The sequence below is a fragment of the Scedosporium apiospermum genome (assembly GCF_000732125.1).
Source record: "Scedosporium apiospermum strain IHEM 14462 chromosome Unknown SEQ_SAPIO_0077, whole genome shotgun sequence".
NCBI classification, from domain to species: Eukaryota; Fungi; Ascomycota; class Sordariomycetes; order Microascales; family Microascaceae; genus Scedosporium; species Scedosporium apiospermum.
The window spans coordinates 42,289-64,335 of record NW_015971778.1 but is presented as its reverse complement, the minus strand read 5'-3'; the positions used below and the strand labels follow the sequence as shown (position 1 = coordinate 64,335).

Below are 22,047 nucleotides of genomic sequence, written 5' to 3'. Positions count from 1 at the left end.
TTCTAGCAGGAACGCTAGACAAGGAGGTCAAACGTGAAAGAATCGAAAATATATACAGAGACGATAAGAGTCGAGTGTCCGAAAAAGGGTGAAGTAAAAGCTGGACGGCTTGGCCGCTCTCAATGGGTGAGAGGGTATGAACGGAAGAAGTGGGAATAATATACCACGTGCCAACCTGGTATAAAAACTCGTCAGGTAAAAGTACAGGTCTAGATGAGAAATGAACTTTGAATGTGGCCTGGACGTCGGTCCAGAGATCGAACGCCGGCGAGCCTGATATCCTTGAGGACGGATTCTCCAGAGTGCGAGGTGCTGTGTCGTCGGTAATCCTGGGAGGACCGCTAGGAAACATGTAAAGAAAAAAAATTATGAAAAGAAATAGAGAAAGCCCGCTAGATGCCAATACCGTAAATGCTATCCCATATAAGAGCCCAACGCCGGAAAATAAAATCCATCACGCCGCCACGTATCAGCTCACAAATGCCTCCCACTGCCTTCACCGTCCAAGGCAAAAGGGGGTCTGCGTACTCCACTGGGGCTAACTCTATAATAGCCAGGTGAAAACCACGGCGAACACCGCCGTCGAGACAGCCAGAGATGATATCGCAAAGCGACCGGCAGCATCTTGGATCTCAGCGGGTAGGGTATCGTTGGCGAACTGCGGTCCGCAAATGGAATTGAGGGTTTCAGCTGCGGCGACGTAGGTATTGGCAATAGCTTGCTTCCGGTACGCGGCGGCAGCTTGATAGATGGCCATAGTGTCCTGGAGACACTTGCTGCAGGCCGGGTTCGCCGCCTGCGGTAATGCCTTGTTCAGGGGCAAGTAGTAGAAGTAGGCGTTGGCCGGTGTGCTTGTGTTCGTTACGGCGTTCGCAAAACAGTACATGTCGTCATTCTCTTCATCCCGGAGGCAAGTTGCCTTGTAGAGAACGTTATACGCCCTCAGACCCACGTACGCCTGCATGATGTTGGGCTGGCCGGAGTTGTATTCCTGGCTACAGTTCTCATCGGAGATCAATTCCTTCGCCTTATCCTTGAGGAAGGTGGTGCAAAAGTCAACATCAGCAGAGCAAGCGGCGTCGAGGACCCTGACAATGCTTGGCAGCTCCTTGGTTGCCTCGAACCAGGATCTCGAGGTCTAAGATAACAATTTATCGGTTAGCGGCGATATCCCAATCGTCTCTGGCAATTTGATATCTGGACTTTTACTCCTCTTACCTCGAGCATCAGAGACACGGGGTAACACCCTTTAAAGGTCTCGTCGGTGAGCAGATCGTTTAGGAACTTGGGGCATGACTTTCCACCGTTGCTGGTGAAGTTGAAGTCTATACCACTGTCGAAGGGGGAGGGTAGAGGAGAGGGTGTGGTGCTCGTCGTTGTGCTTGAGGAGCCTGTCCGCGTGGAGCCCGCGTTTGAGGAGATTCTGCTAGACGAGCCGTCGTCGGTGGCGCGAGCGGTCCGAGAAGGCGTTGTGGTTGGTGCCGGCGTACTCTCCTCCTCATCCTTCTTCTGCCGCTTGCGCAAATCGATTTCGCCGTCGGCTAACACCAAAGGCGATCCGCCGTCGACCGCTACTGGTATAGCGTTATCGATGATCAAGGCGTCAGTGGGAGCAGCGACGCCGTCTGCAGGTGTCACCCGAGGTGTTGTCGCCGTCGATAGGGAAAAGATCGCGGCGAGGCCCAGTAAGAATAACCATTGCAACTTCAAGCGAGGCCTAGAAGGCGGCAAGCGCGATGACGAGCATCGGCTCTGTGTATGTAGGGAATCTGGTATTAAGGGAGCCATATCGTCTGGCTGGATTTGACAAGTTCTCGAGTTAATAGTAATGATGTTACATTTAACGAGAGTCCGACCGCTCGAGCTCCGACGCGTAGAGTCAAACCGGAATCGTCTATCAAGAGATCAGTGGGTCGACGTTGGAAGCAACGGAAAGCAGGGATCCTGGACTGAGGAGGCTCAGAATGGGGAAAGATCCTGAAGGAGAGTCGTTCGGCGGGGTTGATCGATCCTATAATTCGGAAGATGGACGCTGGGCGAAGCGGTCCGCGACTCGATTTCGACAGAATGGCTGTTACTTCGTAAAAGTGAGGATTCGATCCGACAGGGCGAAGGGAGAGTCGGTTGCAGAGAGGTGCTAGGTTGGAGAGGGGGACCGCGACGAATTCGGGACTTGTCCAAAAGATCTGGTTCGGCTGCTCACCCGCTAGAAAACCAACGGGATTGCGAAGAGCGAGAAATATATGAGGCAGGCAAATTGGTTTAATTTGCCTTTGTCGTAGATTCTATAAGTGCAGAATAACCAGGAATTATCTGTCTTGACAAGCAACTGGCATAATCCGGGGGTTAATTTTGGGATCGGTTCGGGCGATCAGAGGGTCGAGGTTTCGTTTCCTTTCTCGTCGAAAGCGGCCCAACGACAAGCTTGTGGGTTGAGATGAGAGAAGTCTCAGTTGAGAACACTTGGATTGTGCCCCAGTCGATTGCCAGGTGAGGCGGGGCGATGTAGTGAGGATCGCGTCGCGCCCTGGATGCAGTGTCAAATGCTGTCTGCGCGGCCGCTGTTCACACTCTCAAGTCTCGTTCCCCTGGTACTAGATCGCTCGCTGGATCGACGATGGATCTGTCATTTCTCGAGAGAAAGAATGCGGACAAGGAGTAGAGCGGGACAAGGAAGGGGGCCGAAAAGGTATATAGCAATATGGGAGGGCGGATAAAATAAACAGTTAGAGTGCGAACAGGGTCAGTAGGAGCCGCGATTGGGAGACCGATTGGGAAAGGAGATGGAGCTATCCTAGTTTGCATATAACAATATCGACCATACTGAATTAATATCGCCTCGTTCAGAATCAAATGTTATCCAAGTGGGAATTGGCTGGCACTAGGGAGCTGCGATTGGACGATTTGCTAGAGAGCGACAGGGGCAGACCACCGATGGAGGATGGAGTCATGGACAGGGGTGTGAGGTGTGAGAGGGAGAGTTGCAATCGCATCAATTGATCTGACAAGGGGCAAGTTGAGGTGTTCGTAACGAAGTACTTTGCATAGTTTATAGTACGAGGTAGTACATGCTCAGGGTTTTGGTCCATCCAATATCGGAGCAAATTGGGAATGCGAATCGAACAATTGTGCTTGACGAGTACGAAAGAATCGTTCAATGACACTTTGCGGTTGAATGGCGTGAATGAATAGCAGCAAGGAAGATCTCTTTGAAGAAACAATAGGAAATAAACGACGATGGTTCTCGAGGTTGATTGTTATGCAGTCAAGGAATGCGGAGTTGAGCTTGGGCAACGTCGGGACGAGACACGCGGTTTCCTGAATAAACTTTGCATCATGCTCCTTCCCAAGCAAGAAGGTTTTGTGCCATTTGATGATAAGAGATCAAATCTTCTTCGGGATGTACGAAGTACTTCGTTGAGTTTCTCCGGTTTGTCCTTCCTGCCATGTGGATTCGGGACTGTGCACATGCTGCACACGGGTTCGTGCTTTCGTACCTGGTGCCTGGCGTTTTCCCCTATCAAGAAAGCTTGACCACTGACAGCTCTCAAGTCCGTCGTCCTGGGAAGTACTGCCTTCCACTCAACACCACTCAATCATTTACTTCATATTCGTACGAAGTACACTCTTCACTTTGAAGTCTGAATACCTGACGAACGGGAGATGAAAATTTTCAATTGCCCACCTTACTAACTTACTCCGAACAAAAAACGTCGATCAATTGATCCTTTTGTCGTGAAGTCTAGGAGTGGAGAGTCCTTCGCATGAGTTTGAATTCGCGTCTATGAAGTCTTCGGGACAGCACAGCCCACCGAGCTCCTACAAGTGTACTTCGTAGCCATTAGTGGACATCGATTTATGCTCAGGAGCCCCAGGATGCGTTTCCCTATCCGATTCGTATTAACGCTTAAGGGGATCGCACCTTCTCCTTGGCTGGTTGACAAGGTGTGTCTTTCCCTCTCCTGAAGCATATGATCCTAGATGTCTCAGCTGAGTGCCGCGAGTTTGGGAAAGTGCATCCATATCCTCTACGAAGTACAGAGCACAAGAGTACAAAGTTACTTTGTCTTTATCAGTGCTCATCCTTCGTCCTTCGCGAGCTTCCAGACCTTCGTCGTTGACAGCAAAACGGTCGAGTCAAGTTCAGACACCCAGCGCATCATCTAATTTAACTGATCCTTCCAGCAATCAGCTAACCTTAGCCTGCCTGTCGCGTGGTCTGCCAGTCTTAGCTGCAGACACCGACATATCTCTGACACCAATACCCGACTCGAGCTGCAACCCTGCAGGACAGTTGCAATTTTCTTCGTTGATCCTTGTTGAAAAGAAGCTATCGTTGCGTTTACTTCGTATTAATCGCTCGGTGGTGGTAAACCAATAAACGCCGTTTCGGAAACACCTCATCAATACGATCAAATCCATTTACCTCTTTCAGCCCTGGCGTATCTGCCAAGAGCCAGTATTGATCTTTCATCCACCAGTGTCCCACCAGTGTCCAATCCTCACCGGAGAGCAAAGGCCAACTGGCGTCCCCATTCCCAGCCCGACCGTTGGGATTCGTCATCCGTTGACCTCTCCACTCTCCACAATTGCCTGCGCCAACCCACATCGACAAAGTCCATCCATCTTAGGATCTACACTAAGGCTGGAAATAAGGTAACGGGGACATTGTCTCCACGACTTATTCCATCGGATTGCACTCTATACAGATGGTGCAATTACCACAATCATAACCAAAGGAACAGACACACTAAAGTCGCCAATAAAGACGCCAGGTTGGCGGGCGAAAAGCCTTCATCTAATAAACCAAGTAGATTCATATTCTCGTTGATTCTTCTTGTACTTCGGATGGGAGTTCATATTCCCCTAGCGCTTACGGTGACGCTTAGCCACCACTTGCCTGGCAAGCCACCGTCATGGTCGCTGATTCTCGTGTCCCTACTTGTGATAACGAGGTCCGATATCATCTTGATATTTCATAACAGCCTTGGGTCTCAAGCGGCTAGCTCAACTCTGTATTAACCACAAAGTCCTCCCTCGCATCATGATGCCATTCTCACCTCCGAGCACACCGAGACGGTGATCCGATCTTTTCCAAGCTCCACCAGAAAATTTCTCGTTGGCAAACAGCTCTCCTCCCGCGCTGCAAGCCCCACCAAAGAGCCCAGTACGGAGTCATCTCGCGAAGATCTCGATCTCAAGAGCACACTATTTCCGCACAACTTTGCCAAGGTGCGCTAAGGTATATATGCATATATATAAAATATATATCCACTACGCTACTCTCGAGAAGAAGGGAGGACCGAAGCTAAGATTCGGACCGTCCTCTCTGCTCCACAAAGAACAACATCAGTCCACTTCATGTACGCCTTCCTTCGTCGCTTCTCACCATACACTATGCATCAACCTTCGTCCGATCATCCAAGACCTGCATGCAGTCTTGACTGTTCAACGGCCGCGACTCGGGTGTAGGTGCATTAGTCGGTTTTTCAGATGGAGCCCCCGTCCGTGGGTGGTTACGACTTGTCGCTCATATGAATTTAACGAGGCGATGGCCAGCTTCACCAACAGAAACTTATCACCGACGGAAACCCGTTGACGTTCAAATAATTTGCTTTCGTCTCTTCCCGTCCTATCTATTCAGTGTTTATTCTTAGATATCTGGTGCTTCGTAAATCTCACACGCCCACATCCACCTTTTCTTTTGGGATTCATATTAAATACATGTATTGCGACAACTCAACGCAAAGAAAGCAAATAGTCCAGACAAATGGTCTCAGGACTAAAAACACGAGGAAACCAGAAGGAAAGTGATAACAGAAAACGCCTCTATATGCAATGCGACATCTCCGTGCTCAAAACAAACCTCGCCTAATTAGAGTTATCTAAAGGATGTGTATGTGCATGCTCAAACAGAGAAAAGAAAAAAGAGAGACGGAAGAAGAAAGAGGGGAGAAAGATTCATCACCTCTTCTCCAAGCTCTGCAAGTTCACCAACTCGGCATACCGCCCATTATGCACCATCAACTCCGTATGCGTTCCCCTCTCCACGATCCTCCCCTGGTCAAACACATAAATCACATCCGCCTTCTGAATCGTGCTCAACCTATGCGCGACCGCAATCGTCGTTCGGCCCTTGGCAGCCTTGTCGAGCGCCGCCTGCACGACATGCTCGCTCTCCGAGTCGAGGGCCGAGGTGGCCTCATCGAGGAGCAGGATGCGCGGGTCGCGGATGAGCGCGCGGGCGATGGCGATGCGCTGTTTCTGGCCTCCGGAGAGGAGCGCGCCCTTGGAGCCCACGAGCGTGTTGAACCCTTCGGGGAGGGACATGATAAAGTCGAAGATGTTGGCCTCGCGGCAGGCGTGCTCGATGGCTTCGTCGGAGACGTCGTCGCGGGGGGAGCCGAGGAGGATGTTGTCGCGGATCGTGCCTTGATAGAGTGTGGGTTCTTGGCTGACGAGCGCGATGTACGAGCGGTATTGCGTGACGTTGAGAGTGCTAATCTCCTTGCCGTCAACGTAGATGCCGCCGGCGAGCGGGTCGTAGAAACGCTCGAGGAGCGCGACAGTGGTACTCTTGCCGCAGCCGGAGGCACCGACGAGGGCCACGTACTGGCCCGGCTGGACGTCGAGGTTGAGACCGCGAAGAACGGGCTGTTCGGGGCGCGTGGGATAGCGGAAGTGCACATCTCGGAACTCGATGGCGCCCTCGACGGAGTCAACAGCCACTCCCTTATCCGACCACGTATCGATCTCGGGCTTGCGGTCGAAGAGAGTCTTGAGCTCGGCCGCGGCGTGATGCGCCTTGCCCATATCGGGCGCAAACGAGAAGATGGAGCCAGCAGACTGAGCGCCGAAGATGACAGCGGAGAAGCACAGGAAGAACTTGAACATGTCGTACTCGAACTTGGCGATGAGCGTTCCTCCGTACCAGAAACCGAGCGCGAGGGCCAGGAACGTGAAAGACTGCGACGCGGCGTAGAGCAGACTAGACTTAAGCACCGAGATCAAGCTAGCACGCTGCTGGCGGTCGAGGGACGCCTTATACTGCGCGAGGACGTCGGCCTCTCGCGTGAGCGAAGCGACAGTACGGATAGCCGAGATGGCTTCAGAGGCGTAGCTGGCCGAGTCGGCGTACGCCCTCTTCGATCGTCGTTGGAAGTGCGCGAGCATCCAGAAACGGAAGAAACCGCACCCGAGGAGGACAGGGATGGTAGAAGCGCACACGAGAGACAGCTTCCAGCCAATAGAGATGGAGAGCGCTAGTGCTGCGACCAGTGTAGTGCAGACCATGAGAAGGGTACCAAGAGTGACACCGCTAAGACCGGCGACGTGGGTCGTCTCGGTAGACAGGAAAGACGTCAAAGCACCAGCCGTGTTCTCATCCCTATCGAAGAAGGCAACGTCTTGGCGAAGCATGCTTCGGAAAGCCCTGTCGCGAACTCGGTGGACGAGCCTCTCGGAGCACTTGGCGAAGATGACACCTTGGACGGCGAAGGCGATGAACTGCACAAAGGCGAGCATGAGGTACATGGCACTCCAGAAGTCGGAATCCTTCTTGACCTGGTGCCTGTTGGCATCGGTAATGGGCACGGACAAGGTGACAATTTCTTTGGCGAAGAAGAGGGCTTGCGTCGGGTTACCACCACCACAAATGACGGTGAAGGCGAAGGCGATGGCCATAAGGAACTTCTCGCGCTTGTTGAACGAGGCGATAAGTTTGATTAGAGTCCACAAGCCGTACTTCTTCTCCTCCTCCGATCCACCCTTGCCCTGGAGCGCAAGGCTGGAGGCAGACTTGCTCGTGGCCGTTCTGTGGAGCTTATCGAAATTGTCATCAGGGTCGGCGGTAGGTCCTCCATTCTTATTCGACAGCTCACGTGTGAGCTCGGCCTCCTTCGCCTCGATAGCATCCTCCTCCTCGGGGGTTAGATCCGGAACCGCGGAAATGTTCTGGGCAGACACGAGGTTGTAGTAGGCACCGCGGCGCTCAAGCAAGTCGTTGTGGGTTCCTTGTTCGATTATTTTACCCTCGGACATTACAACGATGCTATGGGCATCCTTGATGGTGGAGAGACGGTGGGCAATGGTGATTGTGGTACGGCCTTCAGCGGCGGCTTCGAGGGCAGCTTGAACAACACCCTCGGACTTGGTGTCAAGGGCAGAGGTAGCCTCATCAAGGAGAAGAACTGGAGAGGCGTTAGGTCAGTCATATTATTTTAGAAGTCGACCAGCGATATGTTCAAAGGAATAAAGGCCAAAAAGGGATGTGAGTGAAGAAATAATTTTGCTTACTCTTAGGATCAGAAACAATAGCTCGAGCGATGGCAATACGCTGCTTCTGACCACCAGAAAGCAAGAATCCGCGTTCGCCGACATTGGTTTCATAACCCTCAGGAAGGGCCGAAATGAAATCGTGAGCATTCGCCTTCTTGGCGGCCTCGATGATAAGTTCTCGCTGCTTCTCCTCGGTATCGTGTTCGAACCCGGTACCGATGAGGCCGTATCGGATATTGTGGAAGATGGTGGTACCGAAGAGAGTGGGCTCCTGCTGGACGAGAGAGATCTGCTGGCGAAGCCATCGGAGGTTGAGGGTTTTGACGTCTTTGCCATCAATCAAGACGGCGCCCTCGACGGGATCATAGAAACGTTCGACGAGACCGACAATGGTTGATTTGCCGGAACCAGAGGCGCCGACAAGAGCCGTCGTCTTTCCGGCGGGAATAGTCAAGGAAACACCATCCATGACGACGACTTCGGGCCGCGAAGGGTAGATGTGCTTGATGTTCTGGAGGGTGATGGTACCCTCAACCTTCTCGGGCTTCTCACCCTCGTCGCTGGTGGGGTCGAGAGGCGACACACGATCAATGGTGTTGAAAATCTTGGCAGCGGCACCGAGGGCAGTGGTGAAAGCCTGGATGTTCGGCGCGACGTTTCCGATATTGAAGGCGCCAATCATGACGGCCAACATGATGGTCAAGATACTAGAAAGCTTCGATTCACCATCGACAATGAACTTGGAACCCATCCAGAAAGCGAGACCATAGTTGAGGTAGAGAATCAACATCATGCCGGCAACCATGACACCGATGGCGCCCTTGACCTTGAAACCGAAGAACTCGGCACGGGCCAAATGGCTGTCGTACTGTTTCGCCAAACGTTCCTGAGTACCAAAAGCGATGGCATTTCGGACAGAGCTGATGACCTCCTCGGCAAGACTTCCACCTTCGGCATAAGCGTCCAGGGACTGCTTGCTGTACTTCAGGATGAATTTCGAGCCACCACCCATGTTGAGAACAAGGGCGACGACAGTGGAAAAGAGAATGAGGGTGAGTTTCCAGTACTTGATGAAGCCTGAATGGTTGTCATTATTAGCACTTAATAATACATAGACAAGAAGAAAGCTACTCACCAATAACAAAGGCCGAGATAAAGGTGGCAATGGCCATGAGGGTAAGGCCAACCTTCTCAGAAATACCATCTTGGATGAGGTTGGTATCGGCAGTGATCCTGGTAGTAACCTCACCAGCACCGAGCTTGTCGAAAAAACCGATATTCTGCCTCATGCAACTTGCAAGATAATGCTCACGAATCTTGGCGCTGATGTGCTCACCAGTGTCTAGAAAAAGTTGTGGCTTGTTAGCACAGCCGCTCTGTAGATTAACATCTCCCCCACACAATAAAAGGCTTCGAGGAGAGTTGCCGACTGGTGAGATGTTTCCCGGTTACATGTTTGCCAAGGGCTATTAAAAAACCGCTGGTAATAATATGTAGGAAACAACCAAGCCAATGGATCGGCGTAATCAGAAAGCAAATACAGGTACATGACTTACAGATGAAACCGACAGTGGAAATATAGACGCAGACCTATCAGAACCACAATTGCATTAGTAGTAGATCTTAAACACGTGCAGCTGCCAAGCAGATCAGGTCCAATGAAAGAGGAAGAGGCCAAAAAAAGTCAAGTCTCCAAGCCAAAAAATTGAGGCAATGGAAGCTTATGATATCGTGATACCGTGATATTACGATATTGCGACAATGTGCTGTGCGACGATATAAAACAAACTTCAGATGGGTGCAACTCACAAATTCACCGACAGCAAGGTAGATAAAGTACAGAATAAGCTTGACAATTTCATCCATGAAGTCGTCATAGGTCATCGAGGTTCCGGGAGTGAAATAGTCCTGGAAGGTTCCCTGCAAGCTACCAAAGAGCACGGTCATGAGAGGCAGCGCAGCACCCGAAGCAATGGCAGCGAGCGCGGAAACGGCCATGATGGCCAGATCGGGCTTCGAGGAGTAGCGGTACAGGGCGGCGACACCAGCCTTGACGTCGGGAGTGACGACCTGGCGCTTGAGGATTTCGGCTTCATTGGGAGGCAGGTGGGCGTACACGTCGTCGGGGTTGTCTTCCCTCTTCTCGACGAGGCGCGTATCGACCTTTTTCAGATCGAGGTGCTCAGCCGAGGTCTTTTCGCGAGGAGGGGTGGCGGCGACTGGCTTAGAAGCTTCGTCGTTCTGGTTCTTCGAAGGGGGGTTCACATCGGTGGTGGTAGAGCCGTCGCGACTCGAGCGGGAGCCCGAATCGGGTCTGGGTTCGACACCCTTTTCGGGGTCGGTCGCCATGGCGTTTGTAGGCTGCGCGTCCAACTGTTGATTCAGGAAGACAACGCAAACGAACTGCTAGGGGGAGAGAAAAGGAACGAAAGAAAGGAGATGGGCGCGTCAGTTGCGCGCAATGGACTAGCTCGTTGCTACAGTTCCAAGAAGCTTCAGAGTTTGTTGTTGCAGCCGAGTCTCAAGAGACAATTATAGCACAGGCCAAAAGGGTTAGAAGGTGGGTTAGAAGGTGGGGAATGCGAAAGCGAAGAACGTTGGGTTCGTCCCGAATGTAGGCACGGGCGTTCCTCAGAAAAATCAAGGCGTCCGAACGTTTGTCTCTCCTTGCCCGTGGGGTTATGGTCGGAGATAAGAGATGGACGCCAAGCCGGTTGATGGGAGAGGAGACTGGCCACCGCTGCTGGGGATAATACGGGATGATTTAAGGGAAAAAAGAGAGTCGAAGTAGAAAAATGTGAGTTTGATCTCTCACAAGCCGGTCTTTTGAGAGGGAGAGAAATAAATCCTGGCGTCTCAGGACATGGCGAGAAGAGAAGAGGCTAGAATGTTGTCTTTGACAAAAGAGAAAAAGAGGCTAGAAACTTTTTGGCCTGGTCAGGAATACGGGACGGGCAGGAGAAAGAGCTCAATGTCTACTTCGTACACTGCAGGCCCCATTATATATATCGGGCGTTGCTTGATTGTCTTGTTCCGGGGATCAGGATGGGGAAAGAGTTGGTGCGTGTTGAAGTACCGCGCAGACGCAGACGCACGCAGACGCAGCAGATTGCAAGGAAGGTGCCACCGTGCCGACCATCCTGGTCAGGACTCGCTCAGGGTATGAAAGTGCGAAGTAAACGAGGTTTGCGAACGGTACAGTTTTGATTGTAACTTTTTGCCATTGGATTCTGCTAATAATGTTCCGTCTAATTCACGGAAGGAGCAGGTGTGGGAACAGAGATACCTCGGGAGAACAACATTCCGTTGCGGAGCTACCGTATCAAACTCAAGTACATGACGATGTACTCATCATTCCCGACTGTAAGCTTGGTAGCATCTAGTTCTGCAACTTTACATCCCAACTCGCCAGGCGAAAACATTTCCGCTTGTGCATCCACCGGGTTTCACTTTTCCATTTTCTCGTCGGCGTGGGTGTGTGGTCTATACTCCAGGCAGCAATTTTTTTTTCCGCATCTGACCTCATAAGCCTTCATTTTCTGTCGCGACCTGTTGACGAAGTTGTCGCACATCCCATCTCGCGGAGCTTGTCGTAACGCGGGCGGCAAGGGATGAAGCTCACCAGTTATTTCCATCCGAAGCTGGTAAACTACAATATCTCGTGGCCCAGCTCAGGTCAGTCTCGCGAGATGCCTCATACGACCAGTGTCCAAAACTAGTGCCAACCCATCACTCCATTGATCCGTCTTCCTCCTACGAAGTAGTGTATTAGTGTCCCTGCGCTTTCATCAGTGCCGTTCCTTCGTCCTTCGTATCCCTACACTCCCTCCACTACAGACTAACGTTATTGTTTTGCCCCAAGCCCCATTGTAATAACTTCTGGGGGCTAGAATCAAGGGTCTCTCCACAGCATCCCCCAATGGATGGTCCACTGCTGGTTATTTCAAGTTCTCGCCGCATGAACAGCCCCACAGCCTTTGGCGGGTATCAGGAATGACCGAAAGCTAGTAAAGAAGCAACGGGTGGTGAGACTTGCGAAGACTGCAGCAAAGGGCAAGGCAATTGTCTCTTGAGATCAGATATCAGGTTTGCAAGAACGTCAAAAAAGGAAACGCCACGAATCTTAGCAGTATGGAGAAGGTATCAATCGAGTGGTGGGATCGGAGTTCAATACCATCCGAAACCCCGTTGGAGGAAGGTACTTCTATACTTGTGCGACTCCCCCCACCACCCAAAACCCCAAACTCGGATACCTCGTTCCCAGGAAAGCAGTGGAGACTTCAATACTCACGCTGCCTCGTCTCCTATTCCCTTGCTGAAATCAGAGTCCAATTGAGAGTTGGATATTATTGATAATGGACCCGGTTACACCGAATGAATCCATCCAAAGTAAATGATGGAATTTCGGGTTCCTCAATGCAATGTGGACCTGTATGTCGAAATAAACTACTCCATAATAAAAGACAGCATTTCCCCATTTACTTCTCTCTCAACGATTCTGCATCATCATGATTCATCTGTCCTCATACTGTCCCACTCGAATCGGTACCCAAAGCTGTGACCTGTAATTTCGCAAACTTCGCTTGTTCGAATTAGTACGAGAATCCACCATCCGCCCTATCACACTGAGGGTATTAATGTTGTTGCCTTCCATGATTACTATCCCCCAGGACAAGTACACTAAACTACAAAGGAGAGAAGCCAAGCCTCTACCAGCTGCACAAGCTGCATGGAATCGGGTCCGATGTACCGTGCCAATGCGGGTTCATCATAATTGTGGGGGTATTATTGATCAGATCCAGCCGGCTCCGATTCGCCAAAAGTCCATCACAAAGCCTCCCCTGTCCCGTTCCATGGCAATGACGCTAACGAGTGCCACGCTACTGATCCTTCTCATCCAAACTCTCCTTTTCTCCAATTTCTGATTCCGTTGGGTTTTGGCTTGTCTTATGGACCGGAATTCGCAAAACTGAGGGGAAAGGCAGGATAGAGTTCACCCTGTTTTCAAATTACATTTAGTGCCTATTCCCCTCTGTACGACCCTTTTTCCCTGCTGTTACAGTGATAAACTAATTTCGGTGATAAGTTTATATATATATTTTTTTTCCAATTGCGAAACTGGCCGAATACGGTCTAGTGACTCATGTCGGCCAGTCGGATGCTGAAAACTCCGACCTGTCGACTGTCTTTGTCAGCGCCTATTTTTGGGTCTTGGAGCACGCGAGATGCGGGACAGAAAACCCACATCTTGACTTCTCGCTGTTTACGAAGCACGGAGTAGACAGACAGAGTTCGCCTGTGGCCATAGCCAGACCACGCCTCTGTGCTCAGAGAGCTTGACGTATACAATATCAAAATAGAAGAAGAAGAAAAAACTCAACCCTTTGGGGCCCTGGCAACGTGGTCGATCCAGAATAGCAGGGCCACCACACTCCACGCGGTAGCTAGTACAGAACCTTAACTGGCGCACCGAAAAGCTGGATCCCGGCATCGCCAAGGGTCTGGGACAGCACCACAAAAGCAATGACAGGACACTACAATATTTCAAACGGCGCTATATAGTGTACCTTTGTACCATGATTGGCATCTTCTTGAGCCAAGCGAATGCGAAGTTACGTCAATGACGGCGGATCCCGGATGTACGAGATACAAGTATACTCGGATGACGTTTGAGTTAGTCTCCAGGGAAATATCCTGGGCATCCACTTCCAGGGAGGATATCGTACTTCGTATAACCTACAAGTACAACTACATTAGAGGTGTATATCCGTCCAGTCTCGCCCACCCACCGATGACTCGTAAGGACAAGGACAAGTCTCGGAAACAATGCTGATCGGCACAGCTTGCCGGAGTGGTATCCATCTTAACATTTCAGGGAAAGGACTACATACGACGAAGTAGGGGGGTATGCTTGCGTCGAGCCCGTGGCTGCCTTCGCCCTCCCGAAACTAACAGAACATTTTCGGAGCAAAGCTCCAACCTTATCTCCGAAGGAACCCAAAAAAGTCTCCGGAGCCAAGTGTCTTTCTTTTTGGGGCGGTGTTTGACGAATGGGTTGACCTCCGACCGTTTCCACAATCCAAAACTTGCAGCTCCCAGCTCTCTGTACCCCCCGTTCCATGATGACAGCCCTACGGCTCGAACCTCGTTTAACCCTCGCATTCTAAATTTGACGTCCCCGACAGTCTAAACCATTATTATCGCAACCGCAACTTGATGAAAAACGGAAAAAGAAAAACATGACGTCGCCGACCAGGACGCCGAGTAACAGCAGTTGTACCGACGACCAAACCACCTTCACGGAGACATTCCTCCTTGGGGGAACACCGGACCTACCTACACTCCAAGCCCTCCGAGGCCCCGGGCACGAGACCCGGAAGAAGAGAGCCCACCGGAAGAGTCGATGGGGCTGCTCGGCGTGCAAGCGCCGGAAAGTGAAAGTATGTAGAACCAGAACTGCCCGAAAAAGCTCTCGAAACATCTCCGCGGCTTCCGGATGGTCCGGAAACAAGTTATCACGTCCTCAGGCCTTCACCCTCAAAGGCCCTATTTTCCCACTTCCCCCACACGTTCTTACCTGAACTACCCTCGTTTTCCCTGCCAAGACTTCCGTGATACGTTGGGATAGAAAAGTTGATTTCTTTTTGCTTGCTCGTTTTTGTTCGTATTAGTGTGATGAGAAGGCGCCATGCGGCAACTGCGTCAAACGGCGGGAGACGTGCTCGCTTGTCGACACCCAGTTAGCTAACGGTGCGGCTGGTCTTTCCTTAAGCGTGCGTCCAGAACCAAACCCGCTTCTCCCGGGTGTGGATTCTAGGGTGAACCTCCTGCATATGGAGCTGTTCTACCATGCATTTCACGAGACCGTTCCCGGTCTAGTCATGTACGAGGAGATATGGAAAGATCTGTTAAAGGAGTGTTTTAAGGTGAGTTTAAACGAGCTATTCTTGGTGTCTAATTTTATCGTCTAACATGGGACTTCCAAGTTCGAATACCTCATGAACGCCTTGCTGGCCATGGCAGCCCGCCATCTCAGTATCATCAACCCGGACGTGCCACGGTACCATGAGGCAGCTATGGTGCTACTCGCCAAATCCTGCGAGGAATTCCGCAGCGTGCTCGACCTGGAGTTGACGGTAGAGAACAGAGACGCCGCCCTGGGGACCTGCATCCTCATCCATTACCTGTGTTGGTGCGATTTAGGATTCCTCGAGGGTCAGCAACGGAATCTCGACGGCACTTACCGGCGACTAGACCTCTCGCAGGACCGACTGTTCCTACTCTCAGAAGGCGTCCGCCACGTACGATACATGTCCTGGCAGCTCCCAGACCCGTCGGGGAGCATATTTTGGCGCCTTATCCACCAGAGGAAGTGCGTCATGCTCCGCGATAGCCTCGCGGAGAGGGGCATAGAATACGGTCATCTTCGGTCCAGAATTATCGATCTCTACGATGACCCGCGCTTCCACGGCAAAGGCCCCAACCTCTCCTCCCCGACTACGCCAGAAGATGAAGCAGCAGCATCCGCACCATCGTCTCCTTCACCGTCAATACGTGACCTCTGCCAGCAGCAAGGACAGCTCCCCATCTGGGCGCTACCCTGCGCGCACATGTTCTCCGACGCCCACATTCTCTCCATCATCGCGCTCCGGGTGCCTGCCGACGACGACCAGAGCGAGATCGAAAAGGAACTCTACAAGCGGCTTTCGTTCGAGATTGTCGCGGACCGCATCGCGCTCATGATTCACATCACCTTGCTCCAAGAAGCGGAAACATTAGAAGGCGCATCGAAAGTACTAGATTACAGCGACCCACAGCTAAGGGACGAAGTGGAGAGATGTTTCCTGTCGTTCCCTCTGTTGACGTACAGGCCGTTCAACGATCTCATAAGTCAGGGTGATTCGAGGGCGCTCGTGGTACTGTATTTCTTTTATCGGGGAATCAGGACCGTGTCGCTGAAGCTTCGGAATTCATGGTGGGCGGAGGAGAGAGCGGTTGTGATGGAGGGGATTCTAAGACATGAGTTGCAGACGAGGGGAATTTATGATATATTAAGGGAAATGAACCTTGGACCTATGGATTGATGTTTATGAATGGGTGCGCATGTGGTGTTTGGCATATGGATGAAAGGCTGGTTCTTGTGTGTATGATATCCGATTTGATACCACTCATATTTTGTATTAGTTAGACTCTCCGCTACCTGAGGGTTATGGCGTCTGAGAGGGTTGGGACATTGATTTGGAGAAGGGACCAATACCGGTGTTCAGTGTTTCTCCGCTCTGATAGAGAAGTATCACCAATCAATAAAAGTTATGGAGTTGTTTGAAATATTAGCTTAGGAACAGTCTCGCCGGCGGAAATCCGTGTCACGATAATGAAACAGTGGCGAAGACTCAAGGGAGTGCGGAAGGTGGGATGGAAGTACAAGTTACACACAGTGTAATTTTGACATGTTTCACACAGTGAATACTCATCAGGAACAAGAAGAGAACAGAAAGAGGAACAGGAACAGGAACGGGAATAGTCGAGACACCCGCAACAGAGTTCCTCATACATCTCACATCCCAAGCCAGCAATCCATGTTCCATCAGGCCCATACGTTCCTTTCGGATTACCTACCATTAAACTTTACAGCAGTAATGGCAACGAGTGTTCGAGGGGCCGCGGAGGCCCTCGAGGAATTTGACTTTGGCTTGGATCTCATCGATGAATTCGATGCACTGTGAGTCCTGCGACAAAACTGGCCTCAATCCAGCTTGTTAACCAGAGTTGAATAGGCTGGTCAACGTGAAGAATGAAGAGGATGAGTTAACTTCGCTAGGAAAGTACCCAGGTAAGTTCCAATATTCTGTATTTTCTCAGTTTATAAGTCCATGAGCCCTTTTAAATCGCTCTGTGGCGTATCGCGAGTCTTCGGGGACGAGTCATGAGTTCAACACCGATGCATACCCGGGCTGCCCGCCGCTTCACTTCACTCTGTGTTAAATCCCTTGGTTCTTTCTAAATATTGCCTAGCCAAGCTACATGCAAGAAAGGTTGCCGCCGAGCTCTCCTCTGAGCACGAAATCTCCAGCGGTCTCGTCTTTCTTCCCGGCGAACCGTCCACCGTCTACGAGGACTCCGACCAAGCTCCTCCCTTCCGCCAACGCCGATAGTGAGTACCAAAAAGAAAAAGAGAAGAAGAAAACTCAACTCATTCTCACTCTTGTAGTTTCTACTACCTCAGCGGCGCCAACTTCGCTGACTGCGCCATCACCTACGACATCAAAACGGACCACCTAACCCTCTGGATCCCCTATGTCGAACCCCGCCAAGTCCTCTGGTACGGCTTCACCCCGGGCATCGAAGAATGCCGCGCCCGCTATGACGTGGACTCTGTCCGCTACGTCGACCAGATGGAGGACTACATCGCCCAGCGCCTCCTCTACGGCTCCTCCAACACCCTCTACATCCTCCACGCCCACCACGCACCCCGCCTGTCCCCCGAAACTAGCTCCAGGATCTCCATCGACGCCTACCGGCTGAAGCTTTGCATGGATGCTGCGCGCGTCGTAAAGTCGGACTACGAGGTCGCTATGATCCGCCGCGCGAATTCTGTTTCGTCGGCGGCCCATCGGCGGGTCGCGGAGCAGCTGCGCACATTTGCTAATGAGAGAGAGATCGAGGCGGCGTTTCGTTCCGTGTGCGCTTTGAAGGGCGCCAAGAATCAGGCTTACCCCGTCATCGCCGGGTCCGGGAAGAACGCGGCGACGTTGCACTACGGGGAGAACGACGAGGATCTGAAAGATCGGGAGCTCGTCGTCATCGATGCCGGGTGTGAGTGGGATTGCTACGCTAGCGACATCACCCGCACGTTACCAATTTCGGGCCGCTTCTCGAAGGAGGCTAGGGAGATTTACGCCATCGTCGACAAGATGCAGAAGGAGTGCATCTCGGCCGTGCGTCCTGGTGTTTTGTATTATAAGCTTCATCTGCACGCTGCCGCCGTTGCGCTCGTGGGGCTGATGAGGTTGGGCGTTCTCGGTGGCGGCACCGTCGGCGAGATTTGGAACGCCGCTACCGTGACGGCTTTTTTCCCCCATGGGCTGGGTCATCACGTTGGGCTTGAAGTCCATGATGTCCCCGGAAGGGAAAGGCTCCTTCTGTTGGAGGCGGACGATGAAGTCGCCGCAACTACTGCCAAGCCCCGCCGGAAGCTGATGAAGCGCCAGTTCGTCACCCCCGAGATCATGAAGAGCTTTGCTCCTACGGCGACTCCGCCCCCGTACAAAGGCCGCCAGAGACTCGAGAAGAACATGATTGTTACCATCGAGCCCGGAATGTAAATCCCCCCAATCTCTCTATCTTCCTCCCAGACGAACTTACACTAACCAAAACAACAGTTACTTCTGCCGCGAATACATCGAGGGCTACTTCCTCAAAGACCCCACCCACAAGCGCTACATCAACACCGACGTTCTCGAAAAGTATTACAAGGTCGGCGGTGTCCGCATTGAGGACGACATACTCGTCACGGATGACGGCTATGAGAACCTTACTAGTGCTCCCAAGGGAGAGGAACTTCTTCGCATCATCAATGGGGAGGACTAGCGATGTTGGCTTCCAGATTCTTGGCTTTATTTCTTCTTCTTTTTTTCCTCCCTCCCATCCTTTTATCTTCTTGGATCATGGCTTGGGGGACCACTGGAGTTTTTCTTTGACAGCAAGGAGATGCAGCCATATATGAATGAACAAATCAATGACAACAAGTTTTCAACATTGAGGTTCAACCTTCACATTGAAATAGCTTCAACAAATTCTCTCCTGGATCTTATATTTCGCTATGTAACACTTCACTTCGTAATAAAACAACCCCTCCCAAAACGCCGCTTGTAGAAGGAATCATTCATACGAAACAGAACCAGGCTAGACAAGAAAAAGAAAGAAGATGATATAAAAGGAAAAAGAAAAAAAAGAGCTGCCCCTCCTAATCCCGTCTACCAATCTATATGTACTTCTTCACACTATTCCGCTCCTTCCTCTTGTACACAATATACAACCCCGTAACAGCAGCCTGACACAAAACGAAAACGCCCACCAACTTGCCCAAACCCGGATGCGCCGAAACAATGTTATCCTTAACGCTAGCATGATGATCGGCGAGGGTAGACTTGAAGTTGTTTTCCGTAGCGCGCAGCTTATTCGTGAGATCGCCGCGCAGAGCCTTGATGTCGCGCTCGAGGACGGCGATCTTCTTCTGCATCTCGTCCACGGCGTCGAGGCGACGCAGGTCGTTGCGCACGTCGGTGAGGAGCTTGGCGATCTCGGCGTGGCGCTCGTCGCCCTGCTGGGTCTGCTTCGTCAGGGTGCGGTACATGGTGGTGATGTGGCGGCCGAGGCTTTGTACGCGGGCGTTGACGTCGTTGAACTGCGAGCGGGAGATCTGTAGCACATCAAGCTTGTCGCCGGCGCCGTCTAGTGGGTCGTCGGGGATGAGGTCGTCGTCGCCCTCGCTATCGCCCTCGCCGTTGTCGCGCTGGAAGAACTTGGAGGCGTCGCCTTCCTTGTCGCCCTTCTTCTTGCTCTGCTTCTTGGAAGCTGCCTTTTTCGTCTTGGGCTTGCTGGCAGCCGTGTTGCCCATCTTGTCGGACATGACGACCATTTTGAAGATCTCGAACGAGTCGGGGTTGTCGGGGGTGGCCGCGGTGATACCCCACTTATAACCCGCAGGGATCTGGATCCTGCTGCTCTCGAAGCAGAGACGGCCATCGATCTCGACCTTGAAGTTGTCCTGCTCCTGACGCATCTTGATCTGCGAGGGTCGACCGAGGTTACGGTACGAGTAGTAGCACTGTCCGAACACGAGGTTGTCGAGCACGGGCTTCGTCGTGAAGTCGATGCTACCGTCGTTGAGGAACGCGCGAATCATGCCGCCGGTACCGCCGTAGGTGTCGATGACGATGGCGAGGCCCTCGAAGCGCCCGACGGTGTAGACGCTGCTCTGGCCAATGTCACTGGAGCCGCGGTTCGCGAGCCAGATGTTGAGGTTGCCGCCGCCTCTTTCGGGACCGCTGGCGCGGAAGTCGACGTCGGCGACCCAGGTCTCCGAGTTCATGGGGTTGTCGGCCCATATCGCGCTTCGTTGGTTGCCTTGGGCCACGGGTGTGAGGACCAATCTGTTAGAGAGGATCTCGGGGGTGTTGGGTGTGCCCTGGAGGTAGAAGTTGGGAACTTTGCCGTCGTTATTCGGGCTTATCCTATAAGGGAGAAGGGAAGGTCAATTGATGGTCTGGGGAGGTCCGGAAATAGAGCCCAACACTTACCTGCCATCGTAACCGAAACTGAGCTCGTTGATGAGGTACTGGGCCTGAGCAGCACCAGCAGCCAGCAGCAGGGCTGCTAAGGAGGATTTAGATGGGTACATTGTGAGGAAAGGGATGGAGGAAGAAGAGGGGCGATTGAGGTCGGGTTGGTCGCTCGGTTCGATGGGTCTTGAGAGGAAGAAGCTGAGACAAGGTGTGAGGGCTCGACGTCGAAGCTAATTCGGGATGAATAGGAGCAAGGTTATGCCAGGCTGTCTCAGGCAGGGACGAAGGGAAAACGAAGGGACCTTCAAGCTTCCCGCCAGGCAACAAAGTGTAATAGCAGCAAACGAGAGGGACAGGAAAGATCAATGGTGTAAAAAGGAAATATTGAGGCACAAAAAGAAAGAAAAAAAGAAAATAAACTCAGTGGACAGATGGCCGTCGGAAAAAAAAAATGTTCTACCAATATTCGACGTGCACATGCATGAAAAATTCCTGGGTCGAGGTCGCTAAGATGCTCGGGAGCTGTTACAGAATTCGGATGCTTTTGTCCCTGGCTTTTCCACGAGTGACGAGGGAGGGTGAAAGGACACTTTGCACATCTGCAAACGTCAGAGCTGCAGGAATGAACTTTTGGTAGCGGAATTGATGGTGGGGACGCATTTGGAAGGACAGCTTCGGACAGCTGGACCACAGGCCTGGCAGGGGTCACACAGCTGTAGAGCTGCCATTGAGGCCAACCTGCCGAGTCCATCTGATTTTACAGCATTGAAGCACACAGGGTATTTGATGATGATAGCACCACCTGCAAATCGTACGAAGTAAATCGTATCATTCCGGTTGATGCAGAACTTCTGCACTACAGACATTGTTCTGAGAAGACTCTTCAATTCGAGGCCCAAATTTAAAATTGGGGTTCGTCTCTAGTTCGACCAGCCAGTCTGCGGCTGTTTGTCTGAAAGATGGACGAAGCATGGAATACGAAGTACAGTTAACTACTGTATAATAGGGCATTGCATCGTACGAAGTAACGGCGCATGCAAATGGCGTTGAAGTATTTCGCGTAGTGTGCCTACCTCGTCCTGATGTTGAATTGCAGGGCTCTCATGCTGGAGTGTTCAGCGCCCCATGATGCAACATGAACATTGGTGTATGTTTTGTTGTGTGTTCAATCTGATGACTGATCATCGACCCTGATGTCAAGCTCAAACTGTTTTGGACAACTTGATCGGGGATCCGTCCCTATTTCCGCCGCTAGAATTGGGGGAATTTAGTGCGGTTCGCAGTGAGACCCAAGACGCAGCCCTGCGTGTGGAGAAAATGCGGAGAAGACAGCCAGCCGCACGCTGCACTCTGTCCCGTCAGCAAGCCTCTGATCTCATCGAGTCTCCAACCTCGAGGAAAAACCACATCTCGTCTACATCTCGTCCTATTATTTTGTTCTCGAAGAATTTCGAGAGCGGCCGGGTCTTATTCATGGCATTCC

General features: G+C 51.8%; 4 protein-coding genes across 4 annotated transcripts; 1 reads left to right on the top strand and 3 right to left on the bottom strand.

The window, feature by feature from the left end:
• Nucleotides 1–544: 544 nt before the first annotated feature.
• On the bottom strand, nt 545–1,788 carry SAPIO_CDS1699 (C6 transcription factor; the record flags this gene model as incomplete). Its single annotated transcript, XM_016784910.1, has 2 exons — nt 545–1,138; nt 1,219–1,788. The coding sequence occupies 2 exons, from the start codon at nt 1,786–1,788 to the stop codon at nt 545–547; spliced, it is 1,164 nt and encodes a 387-aa protein (XP_016645207.1).
• A 4,176-nt stretch (nt 1,789–5,964) lies between these two features.
• SAPIO_CDS1698 (Leptomycin B resistance protein pmd1) lies at nt 5,965–10,626 on the bottom strand (the record flags this gene model as incomplete). Its single annotated transcript, XM_016784909.1, has 5 exons — nt 5,965–8,189; nt 8,296–9,354; nt 9,413–9,619; nt 9,834–9,867; nt 10,087–10,626. 5 exons carry the CDS (start codon nt 10,624–10,626, stop codon nt 5,965–5,967), a joined length of 4,065 nt encoding a protein of 1,354 aa, XP_016645206.1.
• Nucleotides 10,627–14,516: 3,890 nt separating this feature from the next.
• On the top strand, nt 14,517–18,867 carry SAPIO_CDS1697 (uncharacterized protein; the record flags this gene model as incomplete). Its single annotated transcript, XM_016784908.1, has 8 exons — nt 14,517–14,717; nt 14,949–15,203; nt 15,264–16,193; nt 16,869–16,999; nt 17,055–17,110; nt 17,293–17,431; nt 17,489–18,598; nt 18,660–18,867. The coding sequence occupies 8 exons, from the start codon at nt 14,517–14,519 to the stop codon at nt 18,865–18,867; spliced, it is 3,030 nt and encodes a 1,009-aa protein (XP_016645205.1).
• Nucleotides 18,868–19,261: 394 nt separating this feature from the next.
• SAPIO_CDS1696 (Lectin family integral membrane) lies at nt 19,262–20,680 on the bottom strand (the record flags this gene model as incomplete). Its single annotated transcript, XM_016784907.1, has 2 exons — nt 19,262–20,513; nt 20,580–20,680. 2 exons carry the CDS (start codon nt 20,678–20,680, stop codon nt 19,262–19,264), a joined length of 1,353 nt encoding a protein of 450 aa, XP_016645204.1.
• Nucleotides 20,681–22,047: the final 1,367 nt, after the last annotated feature.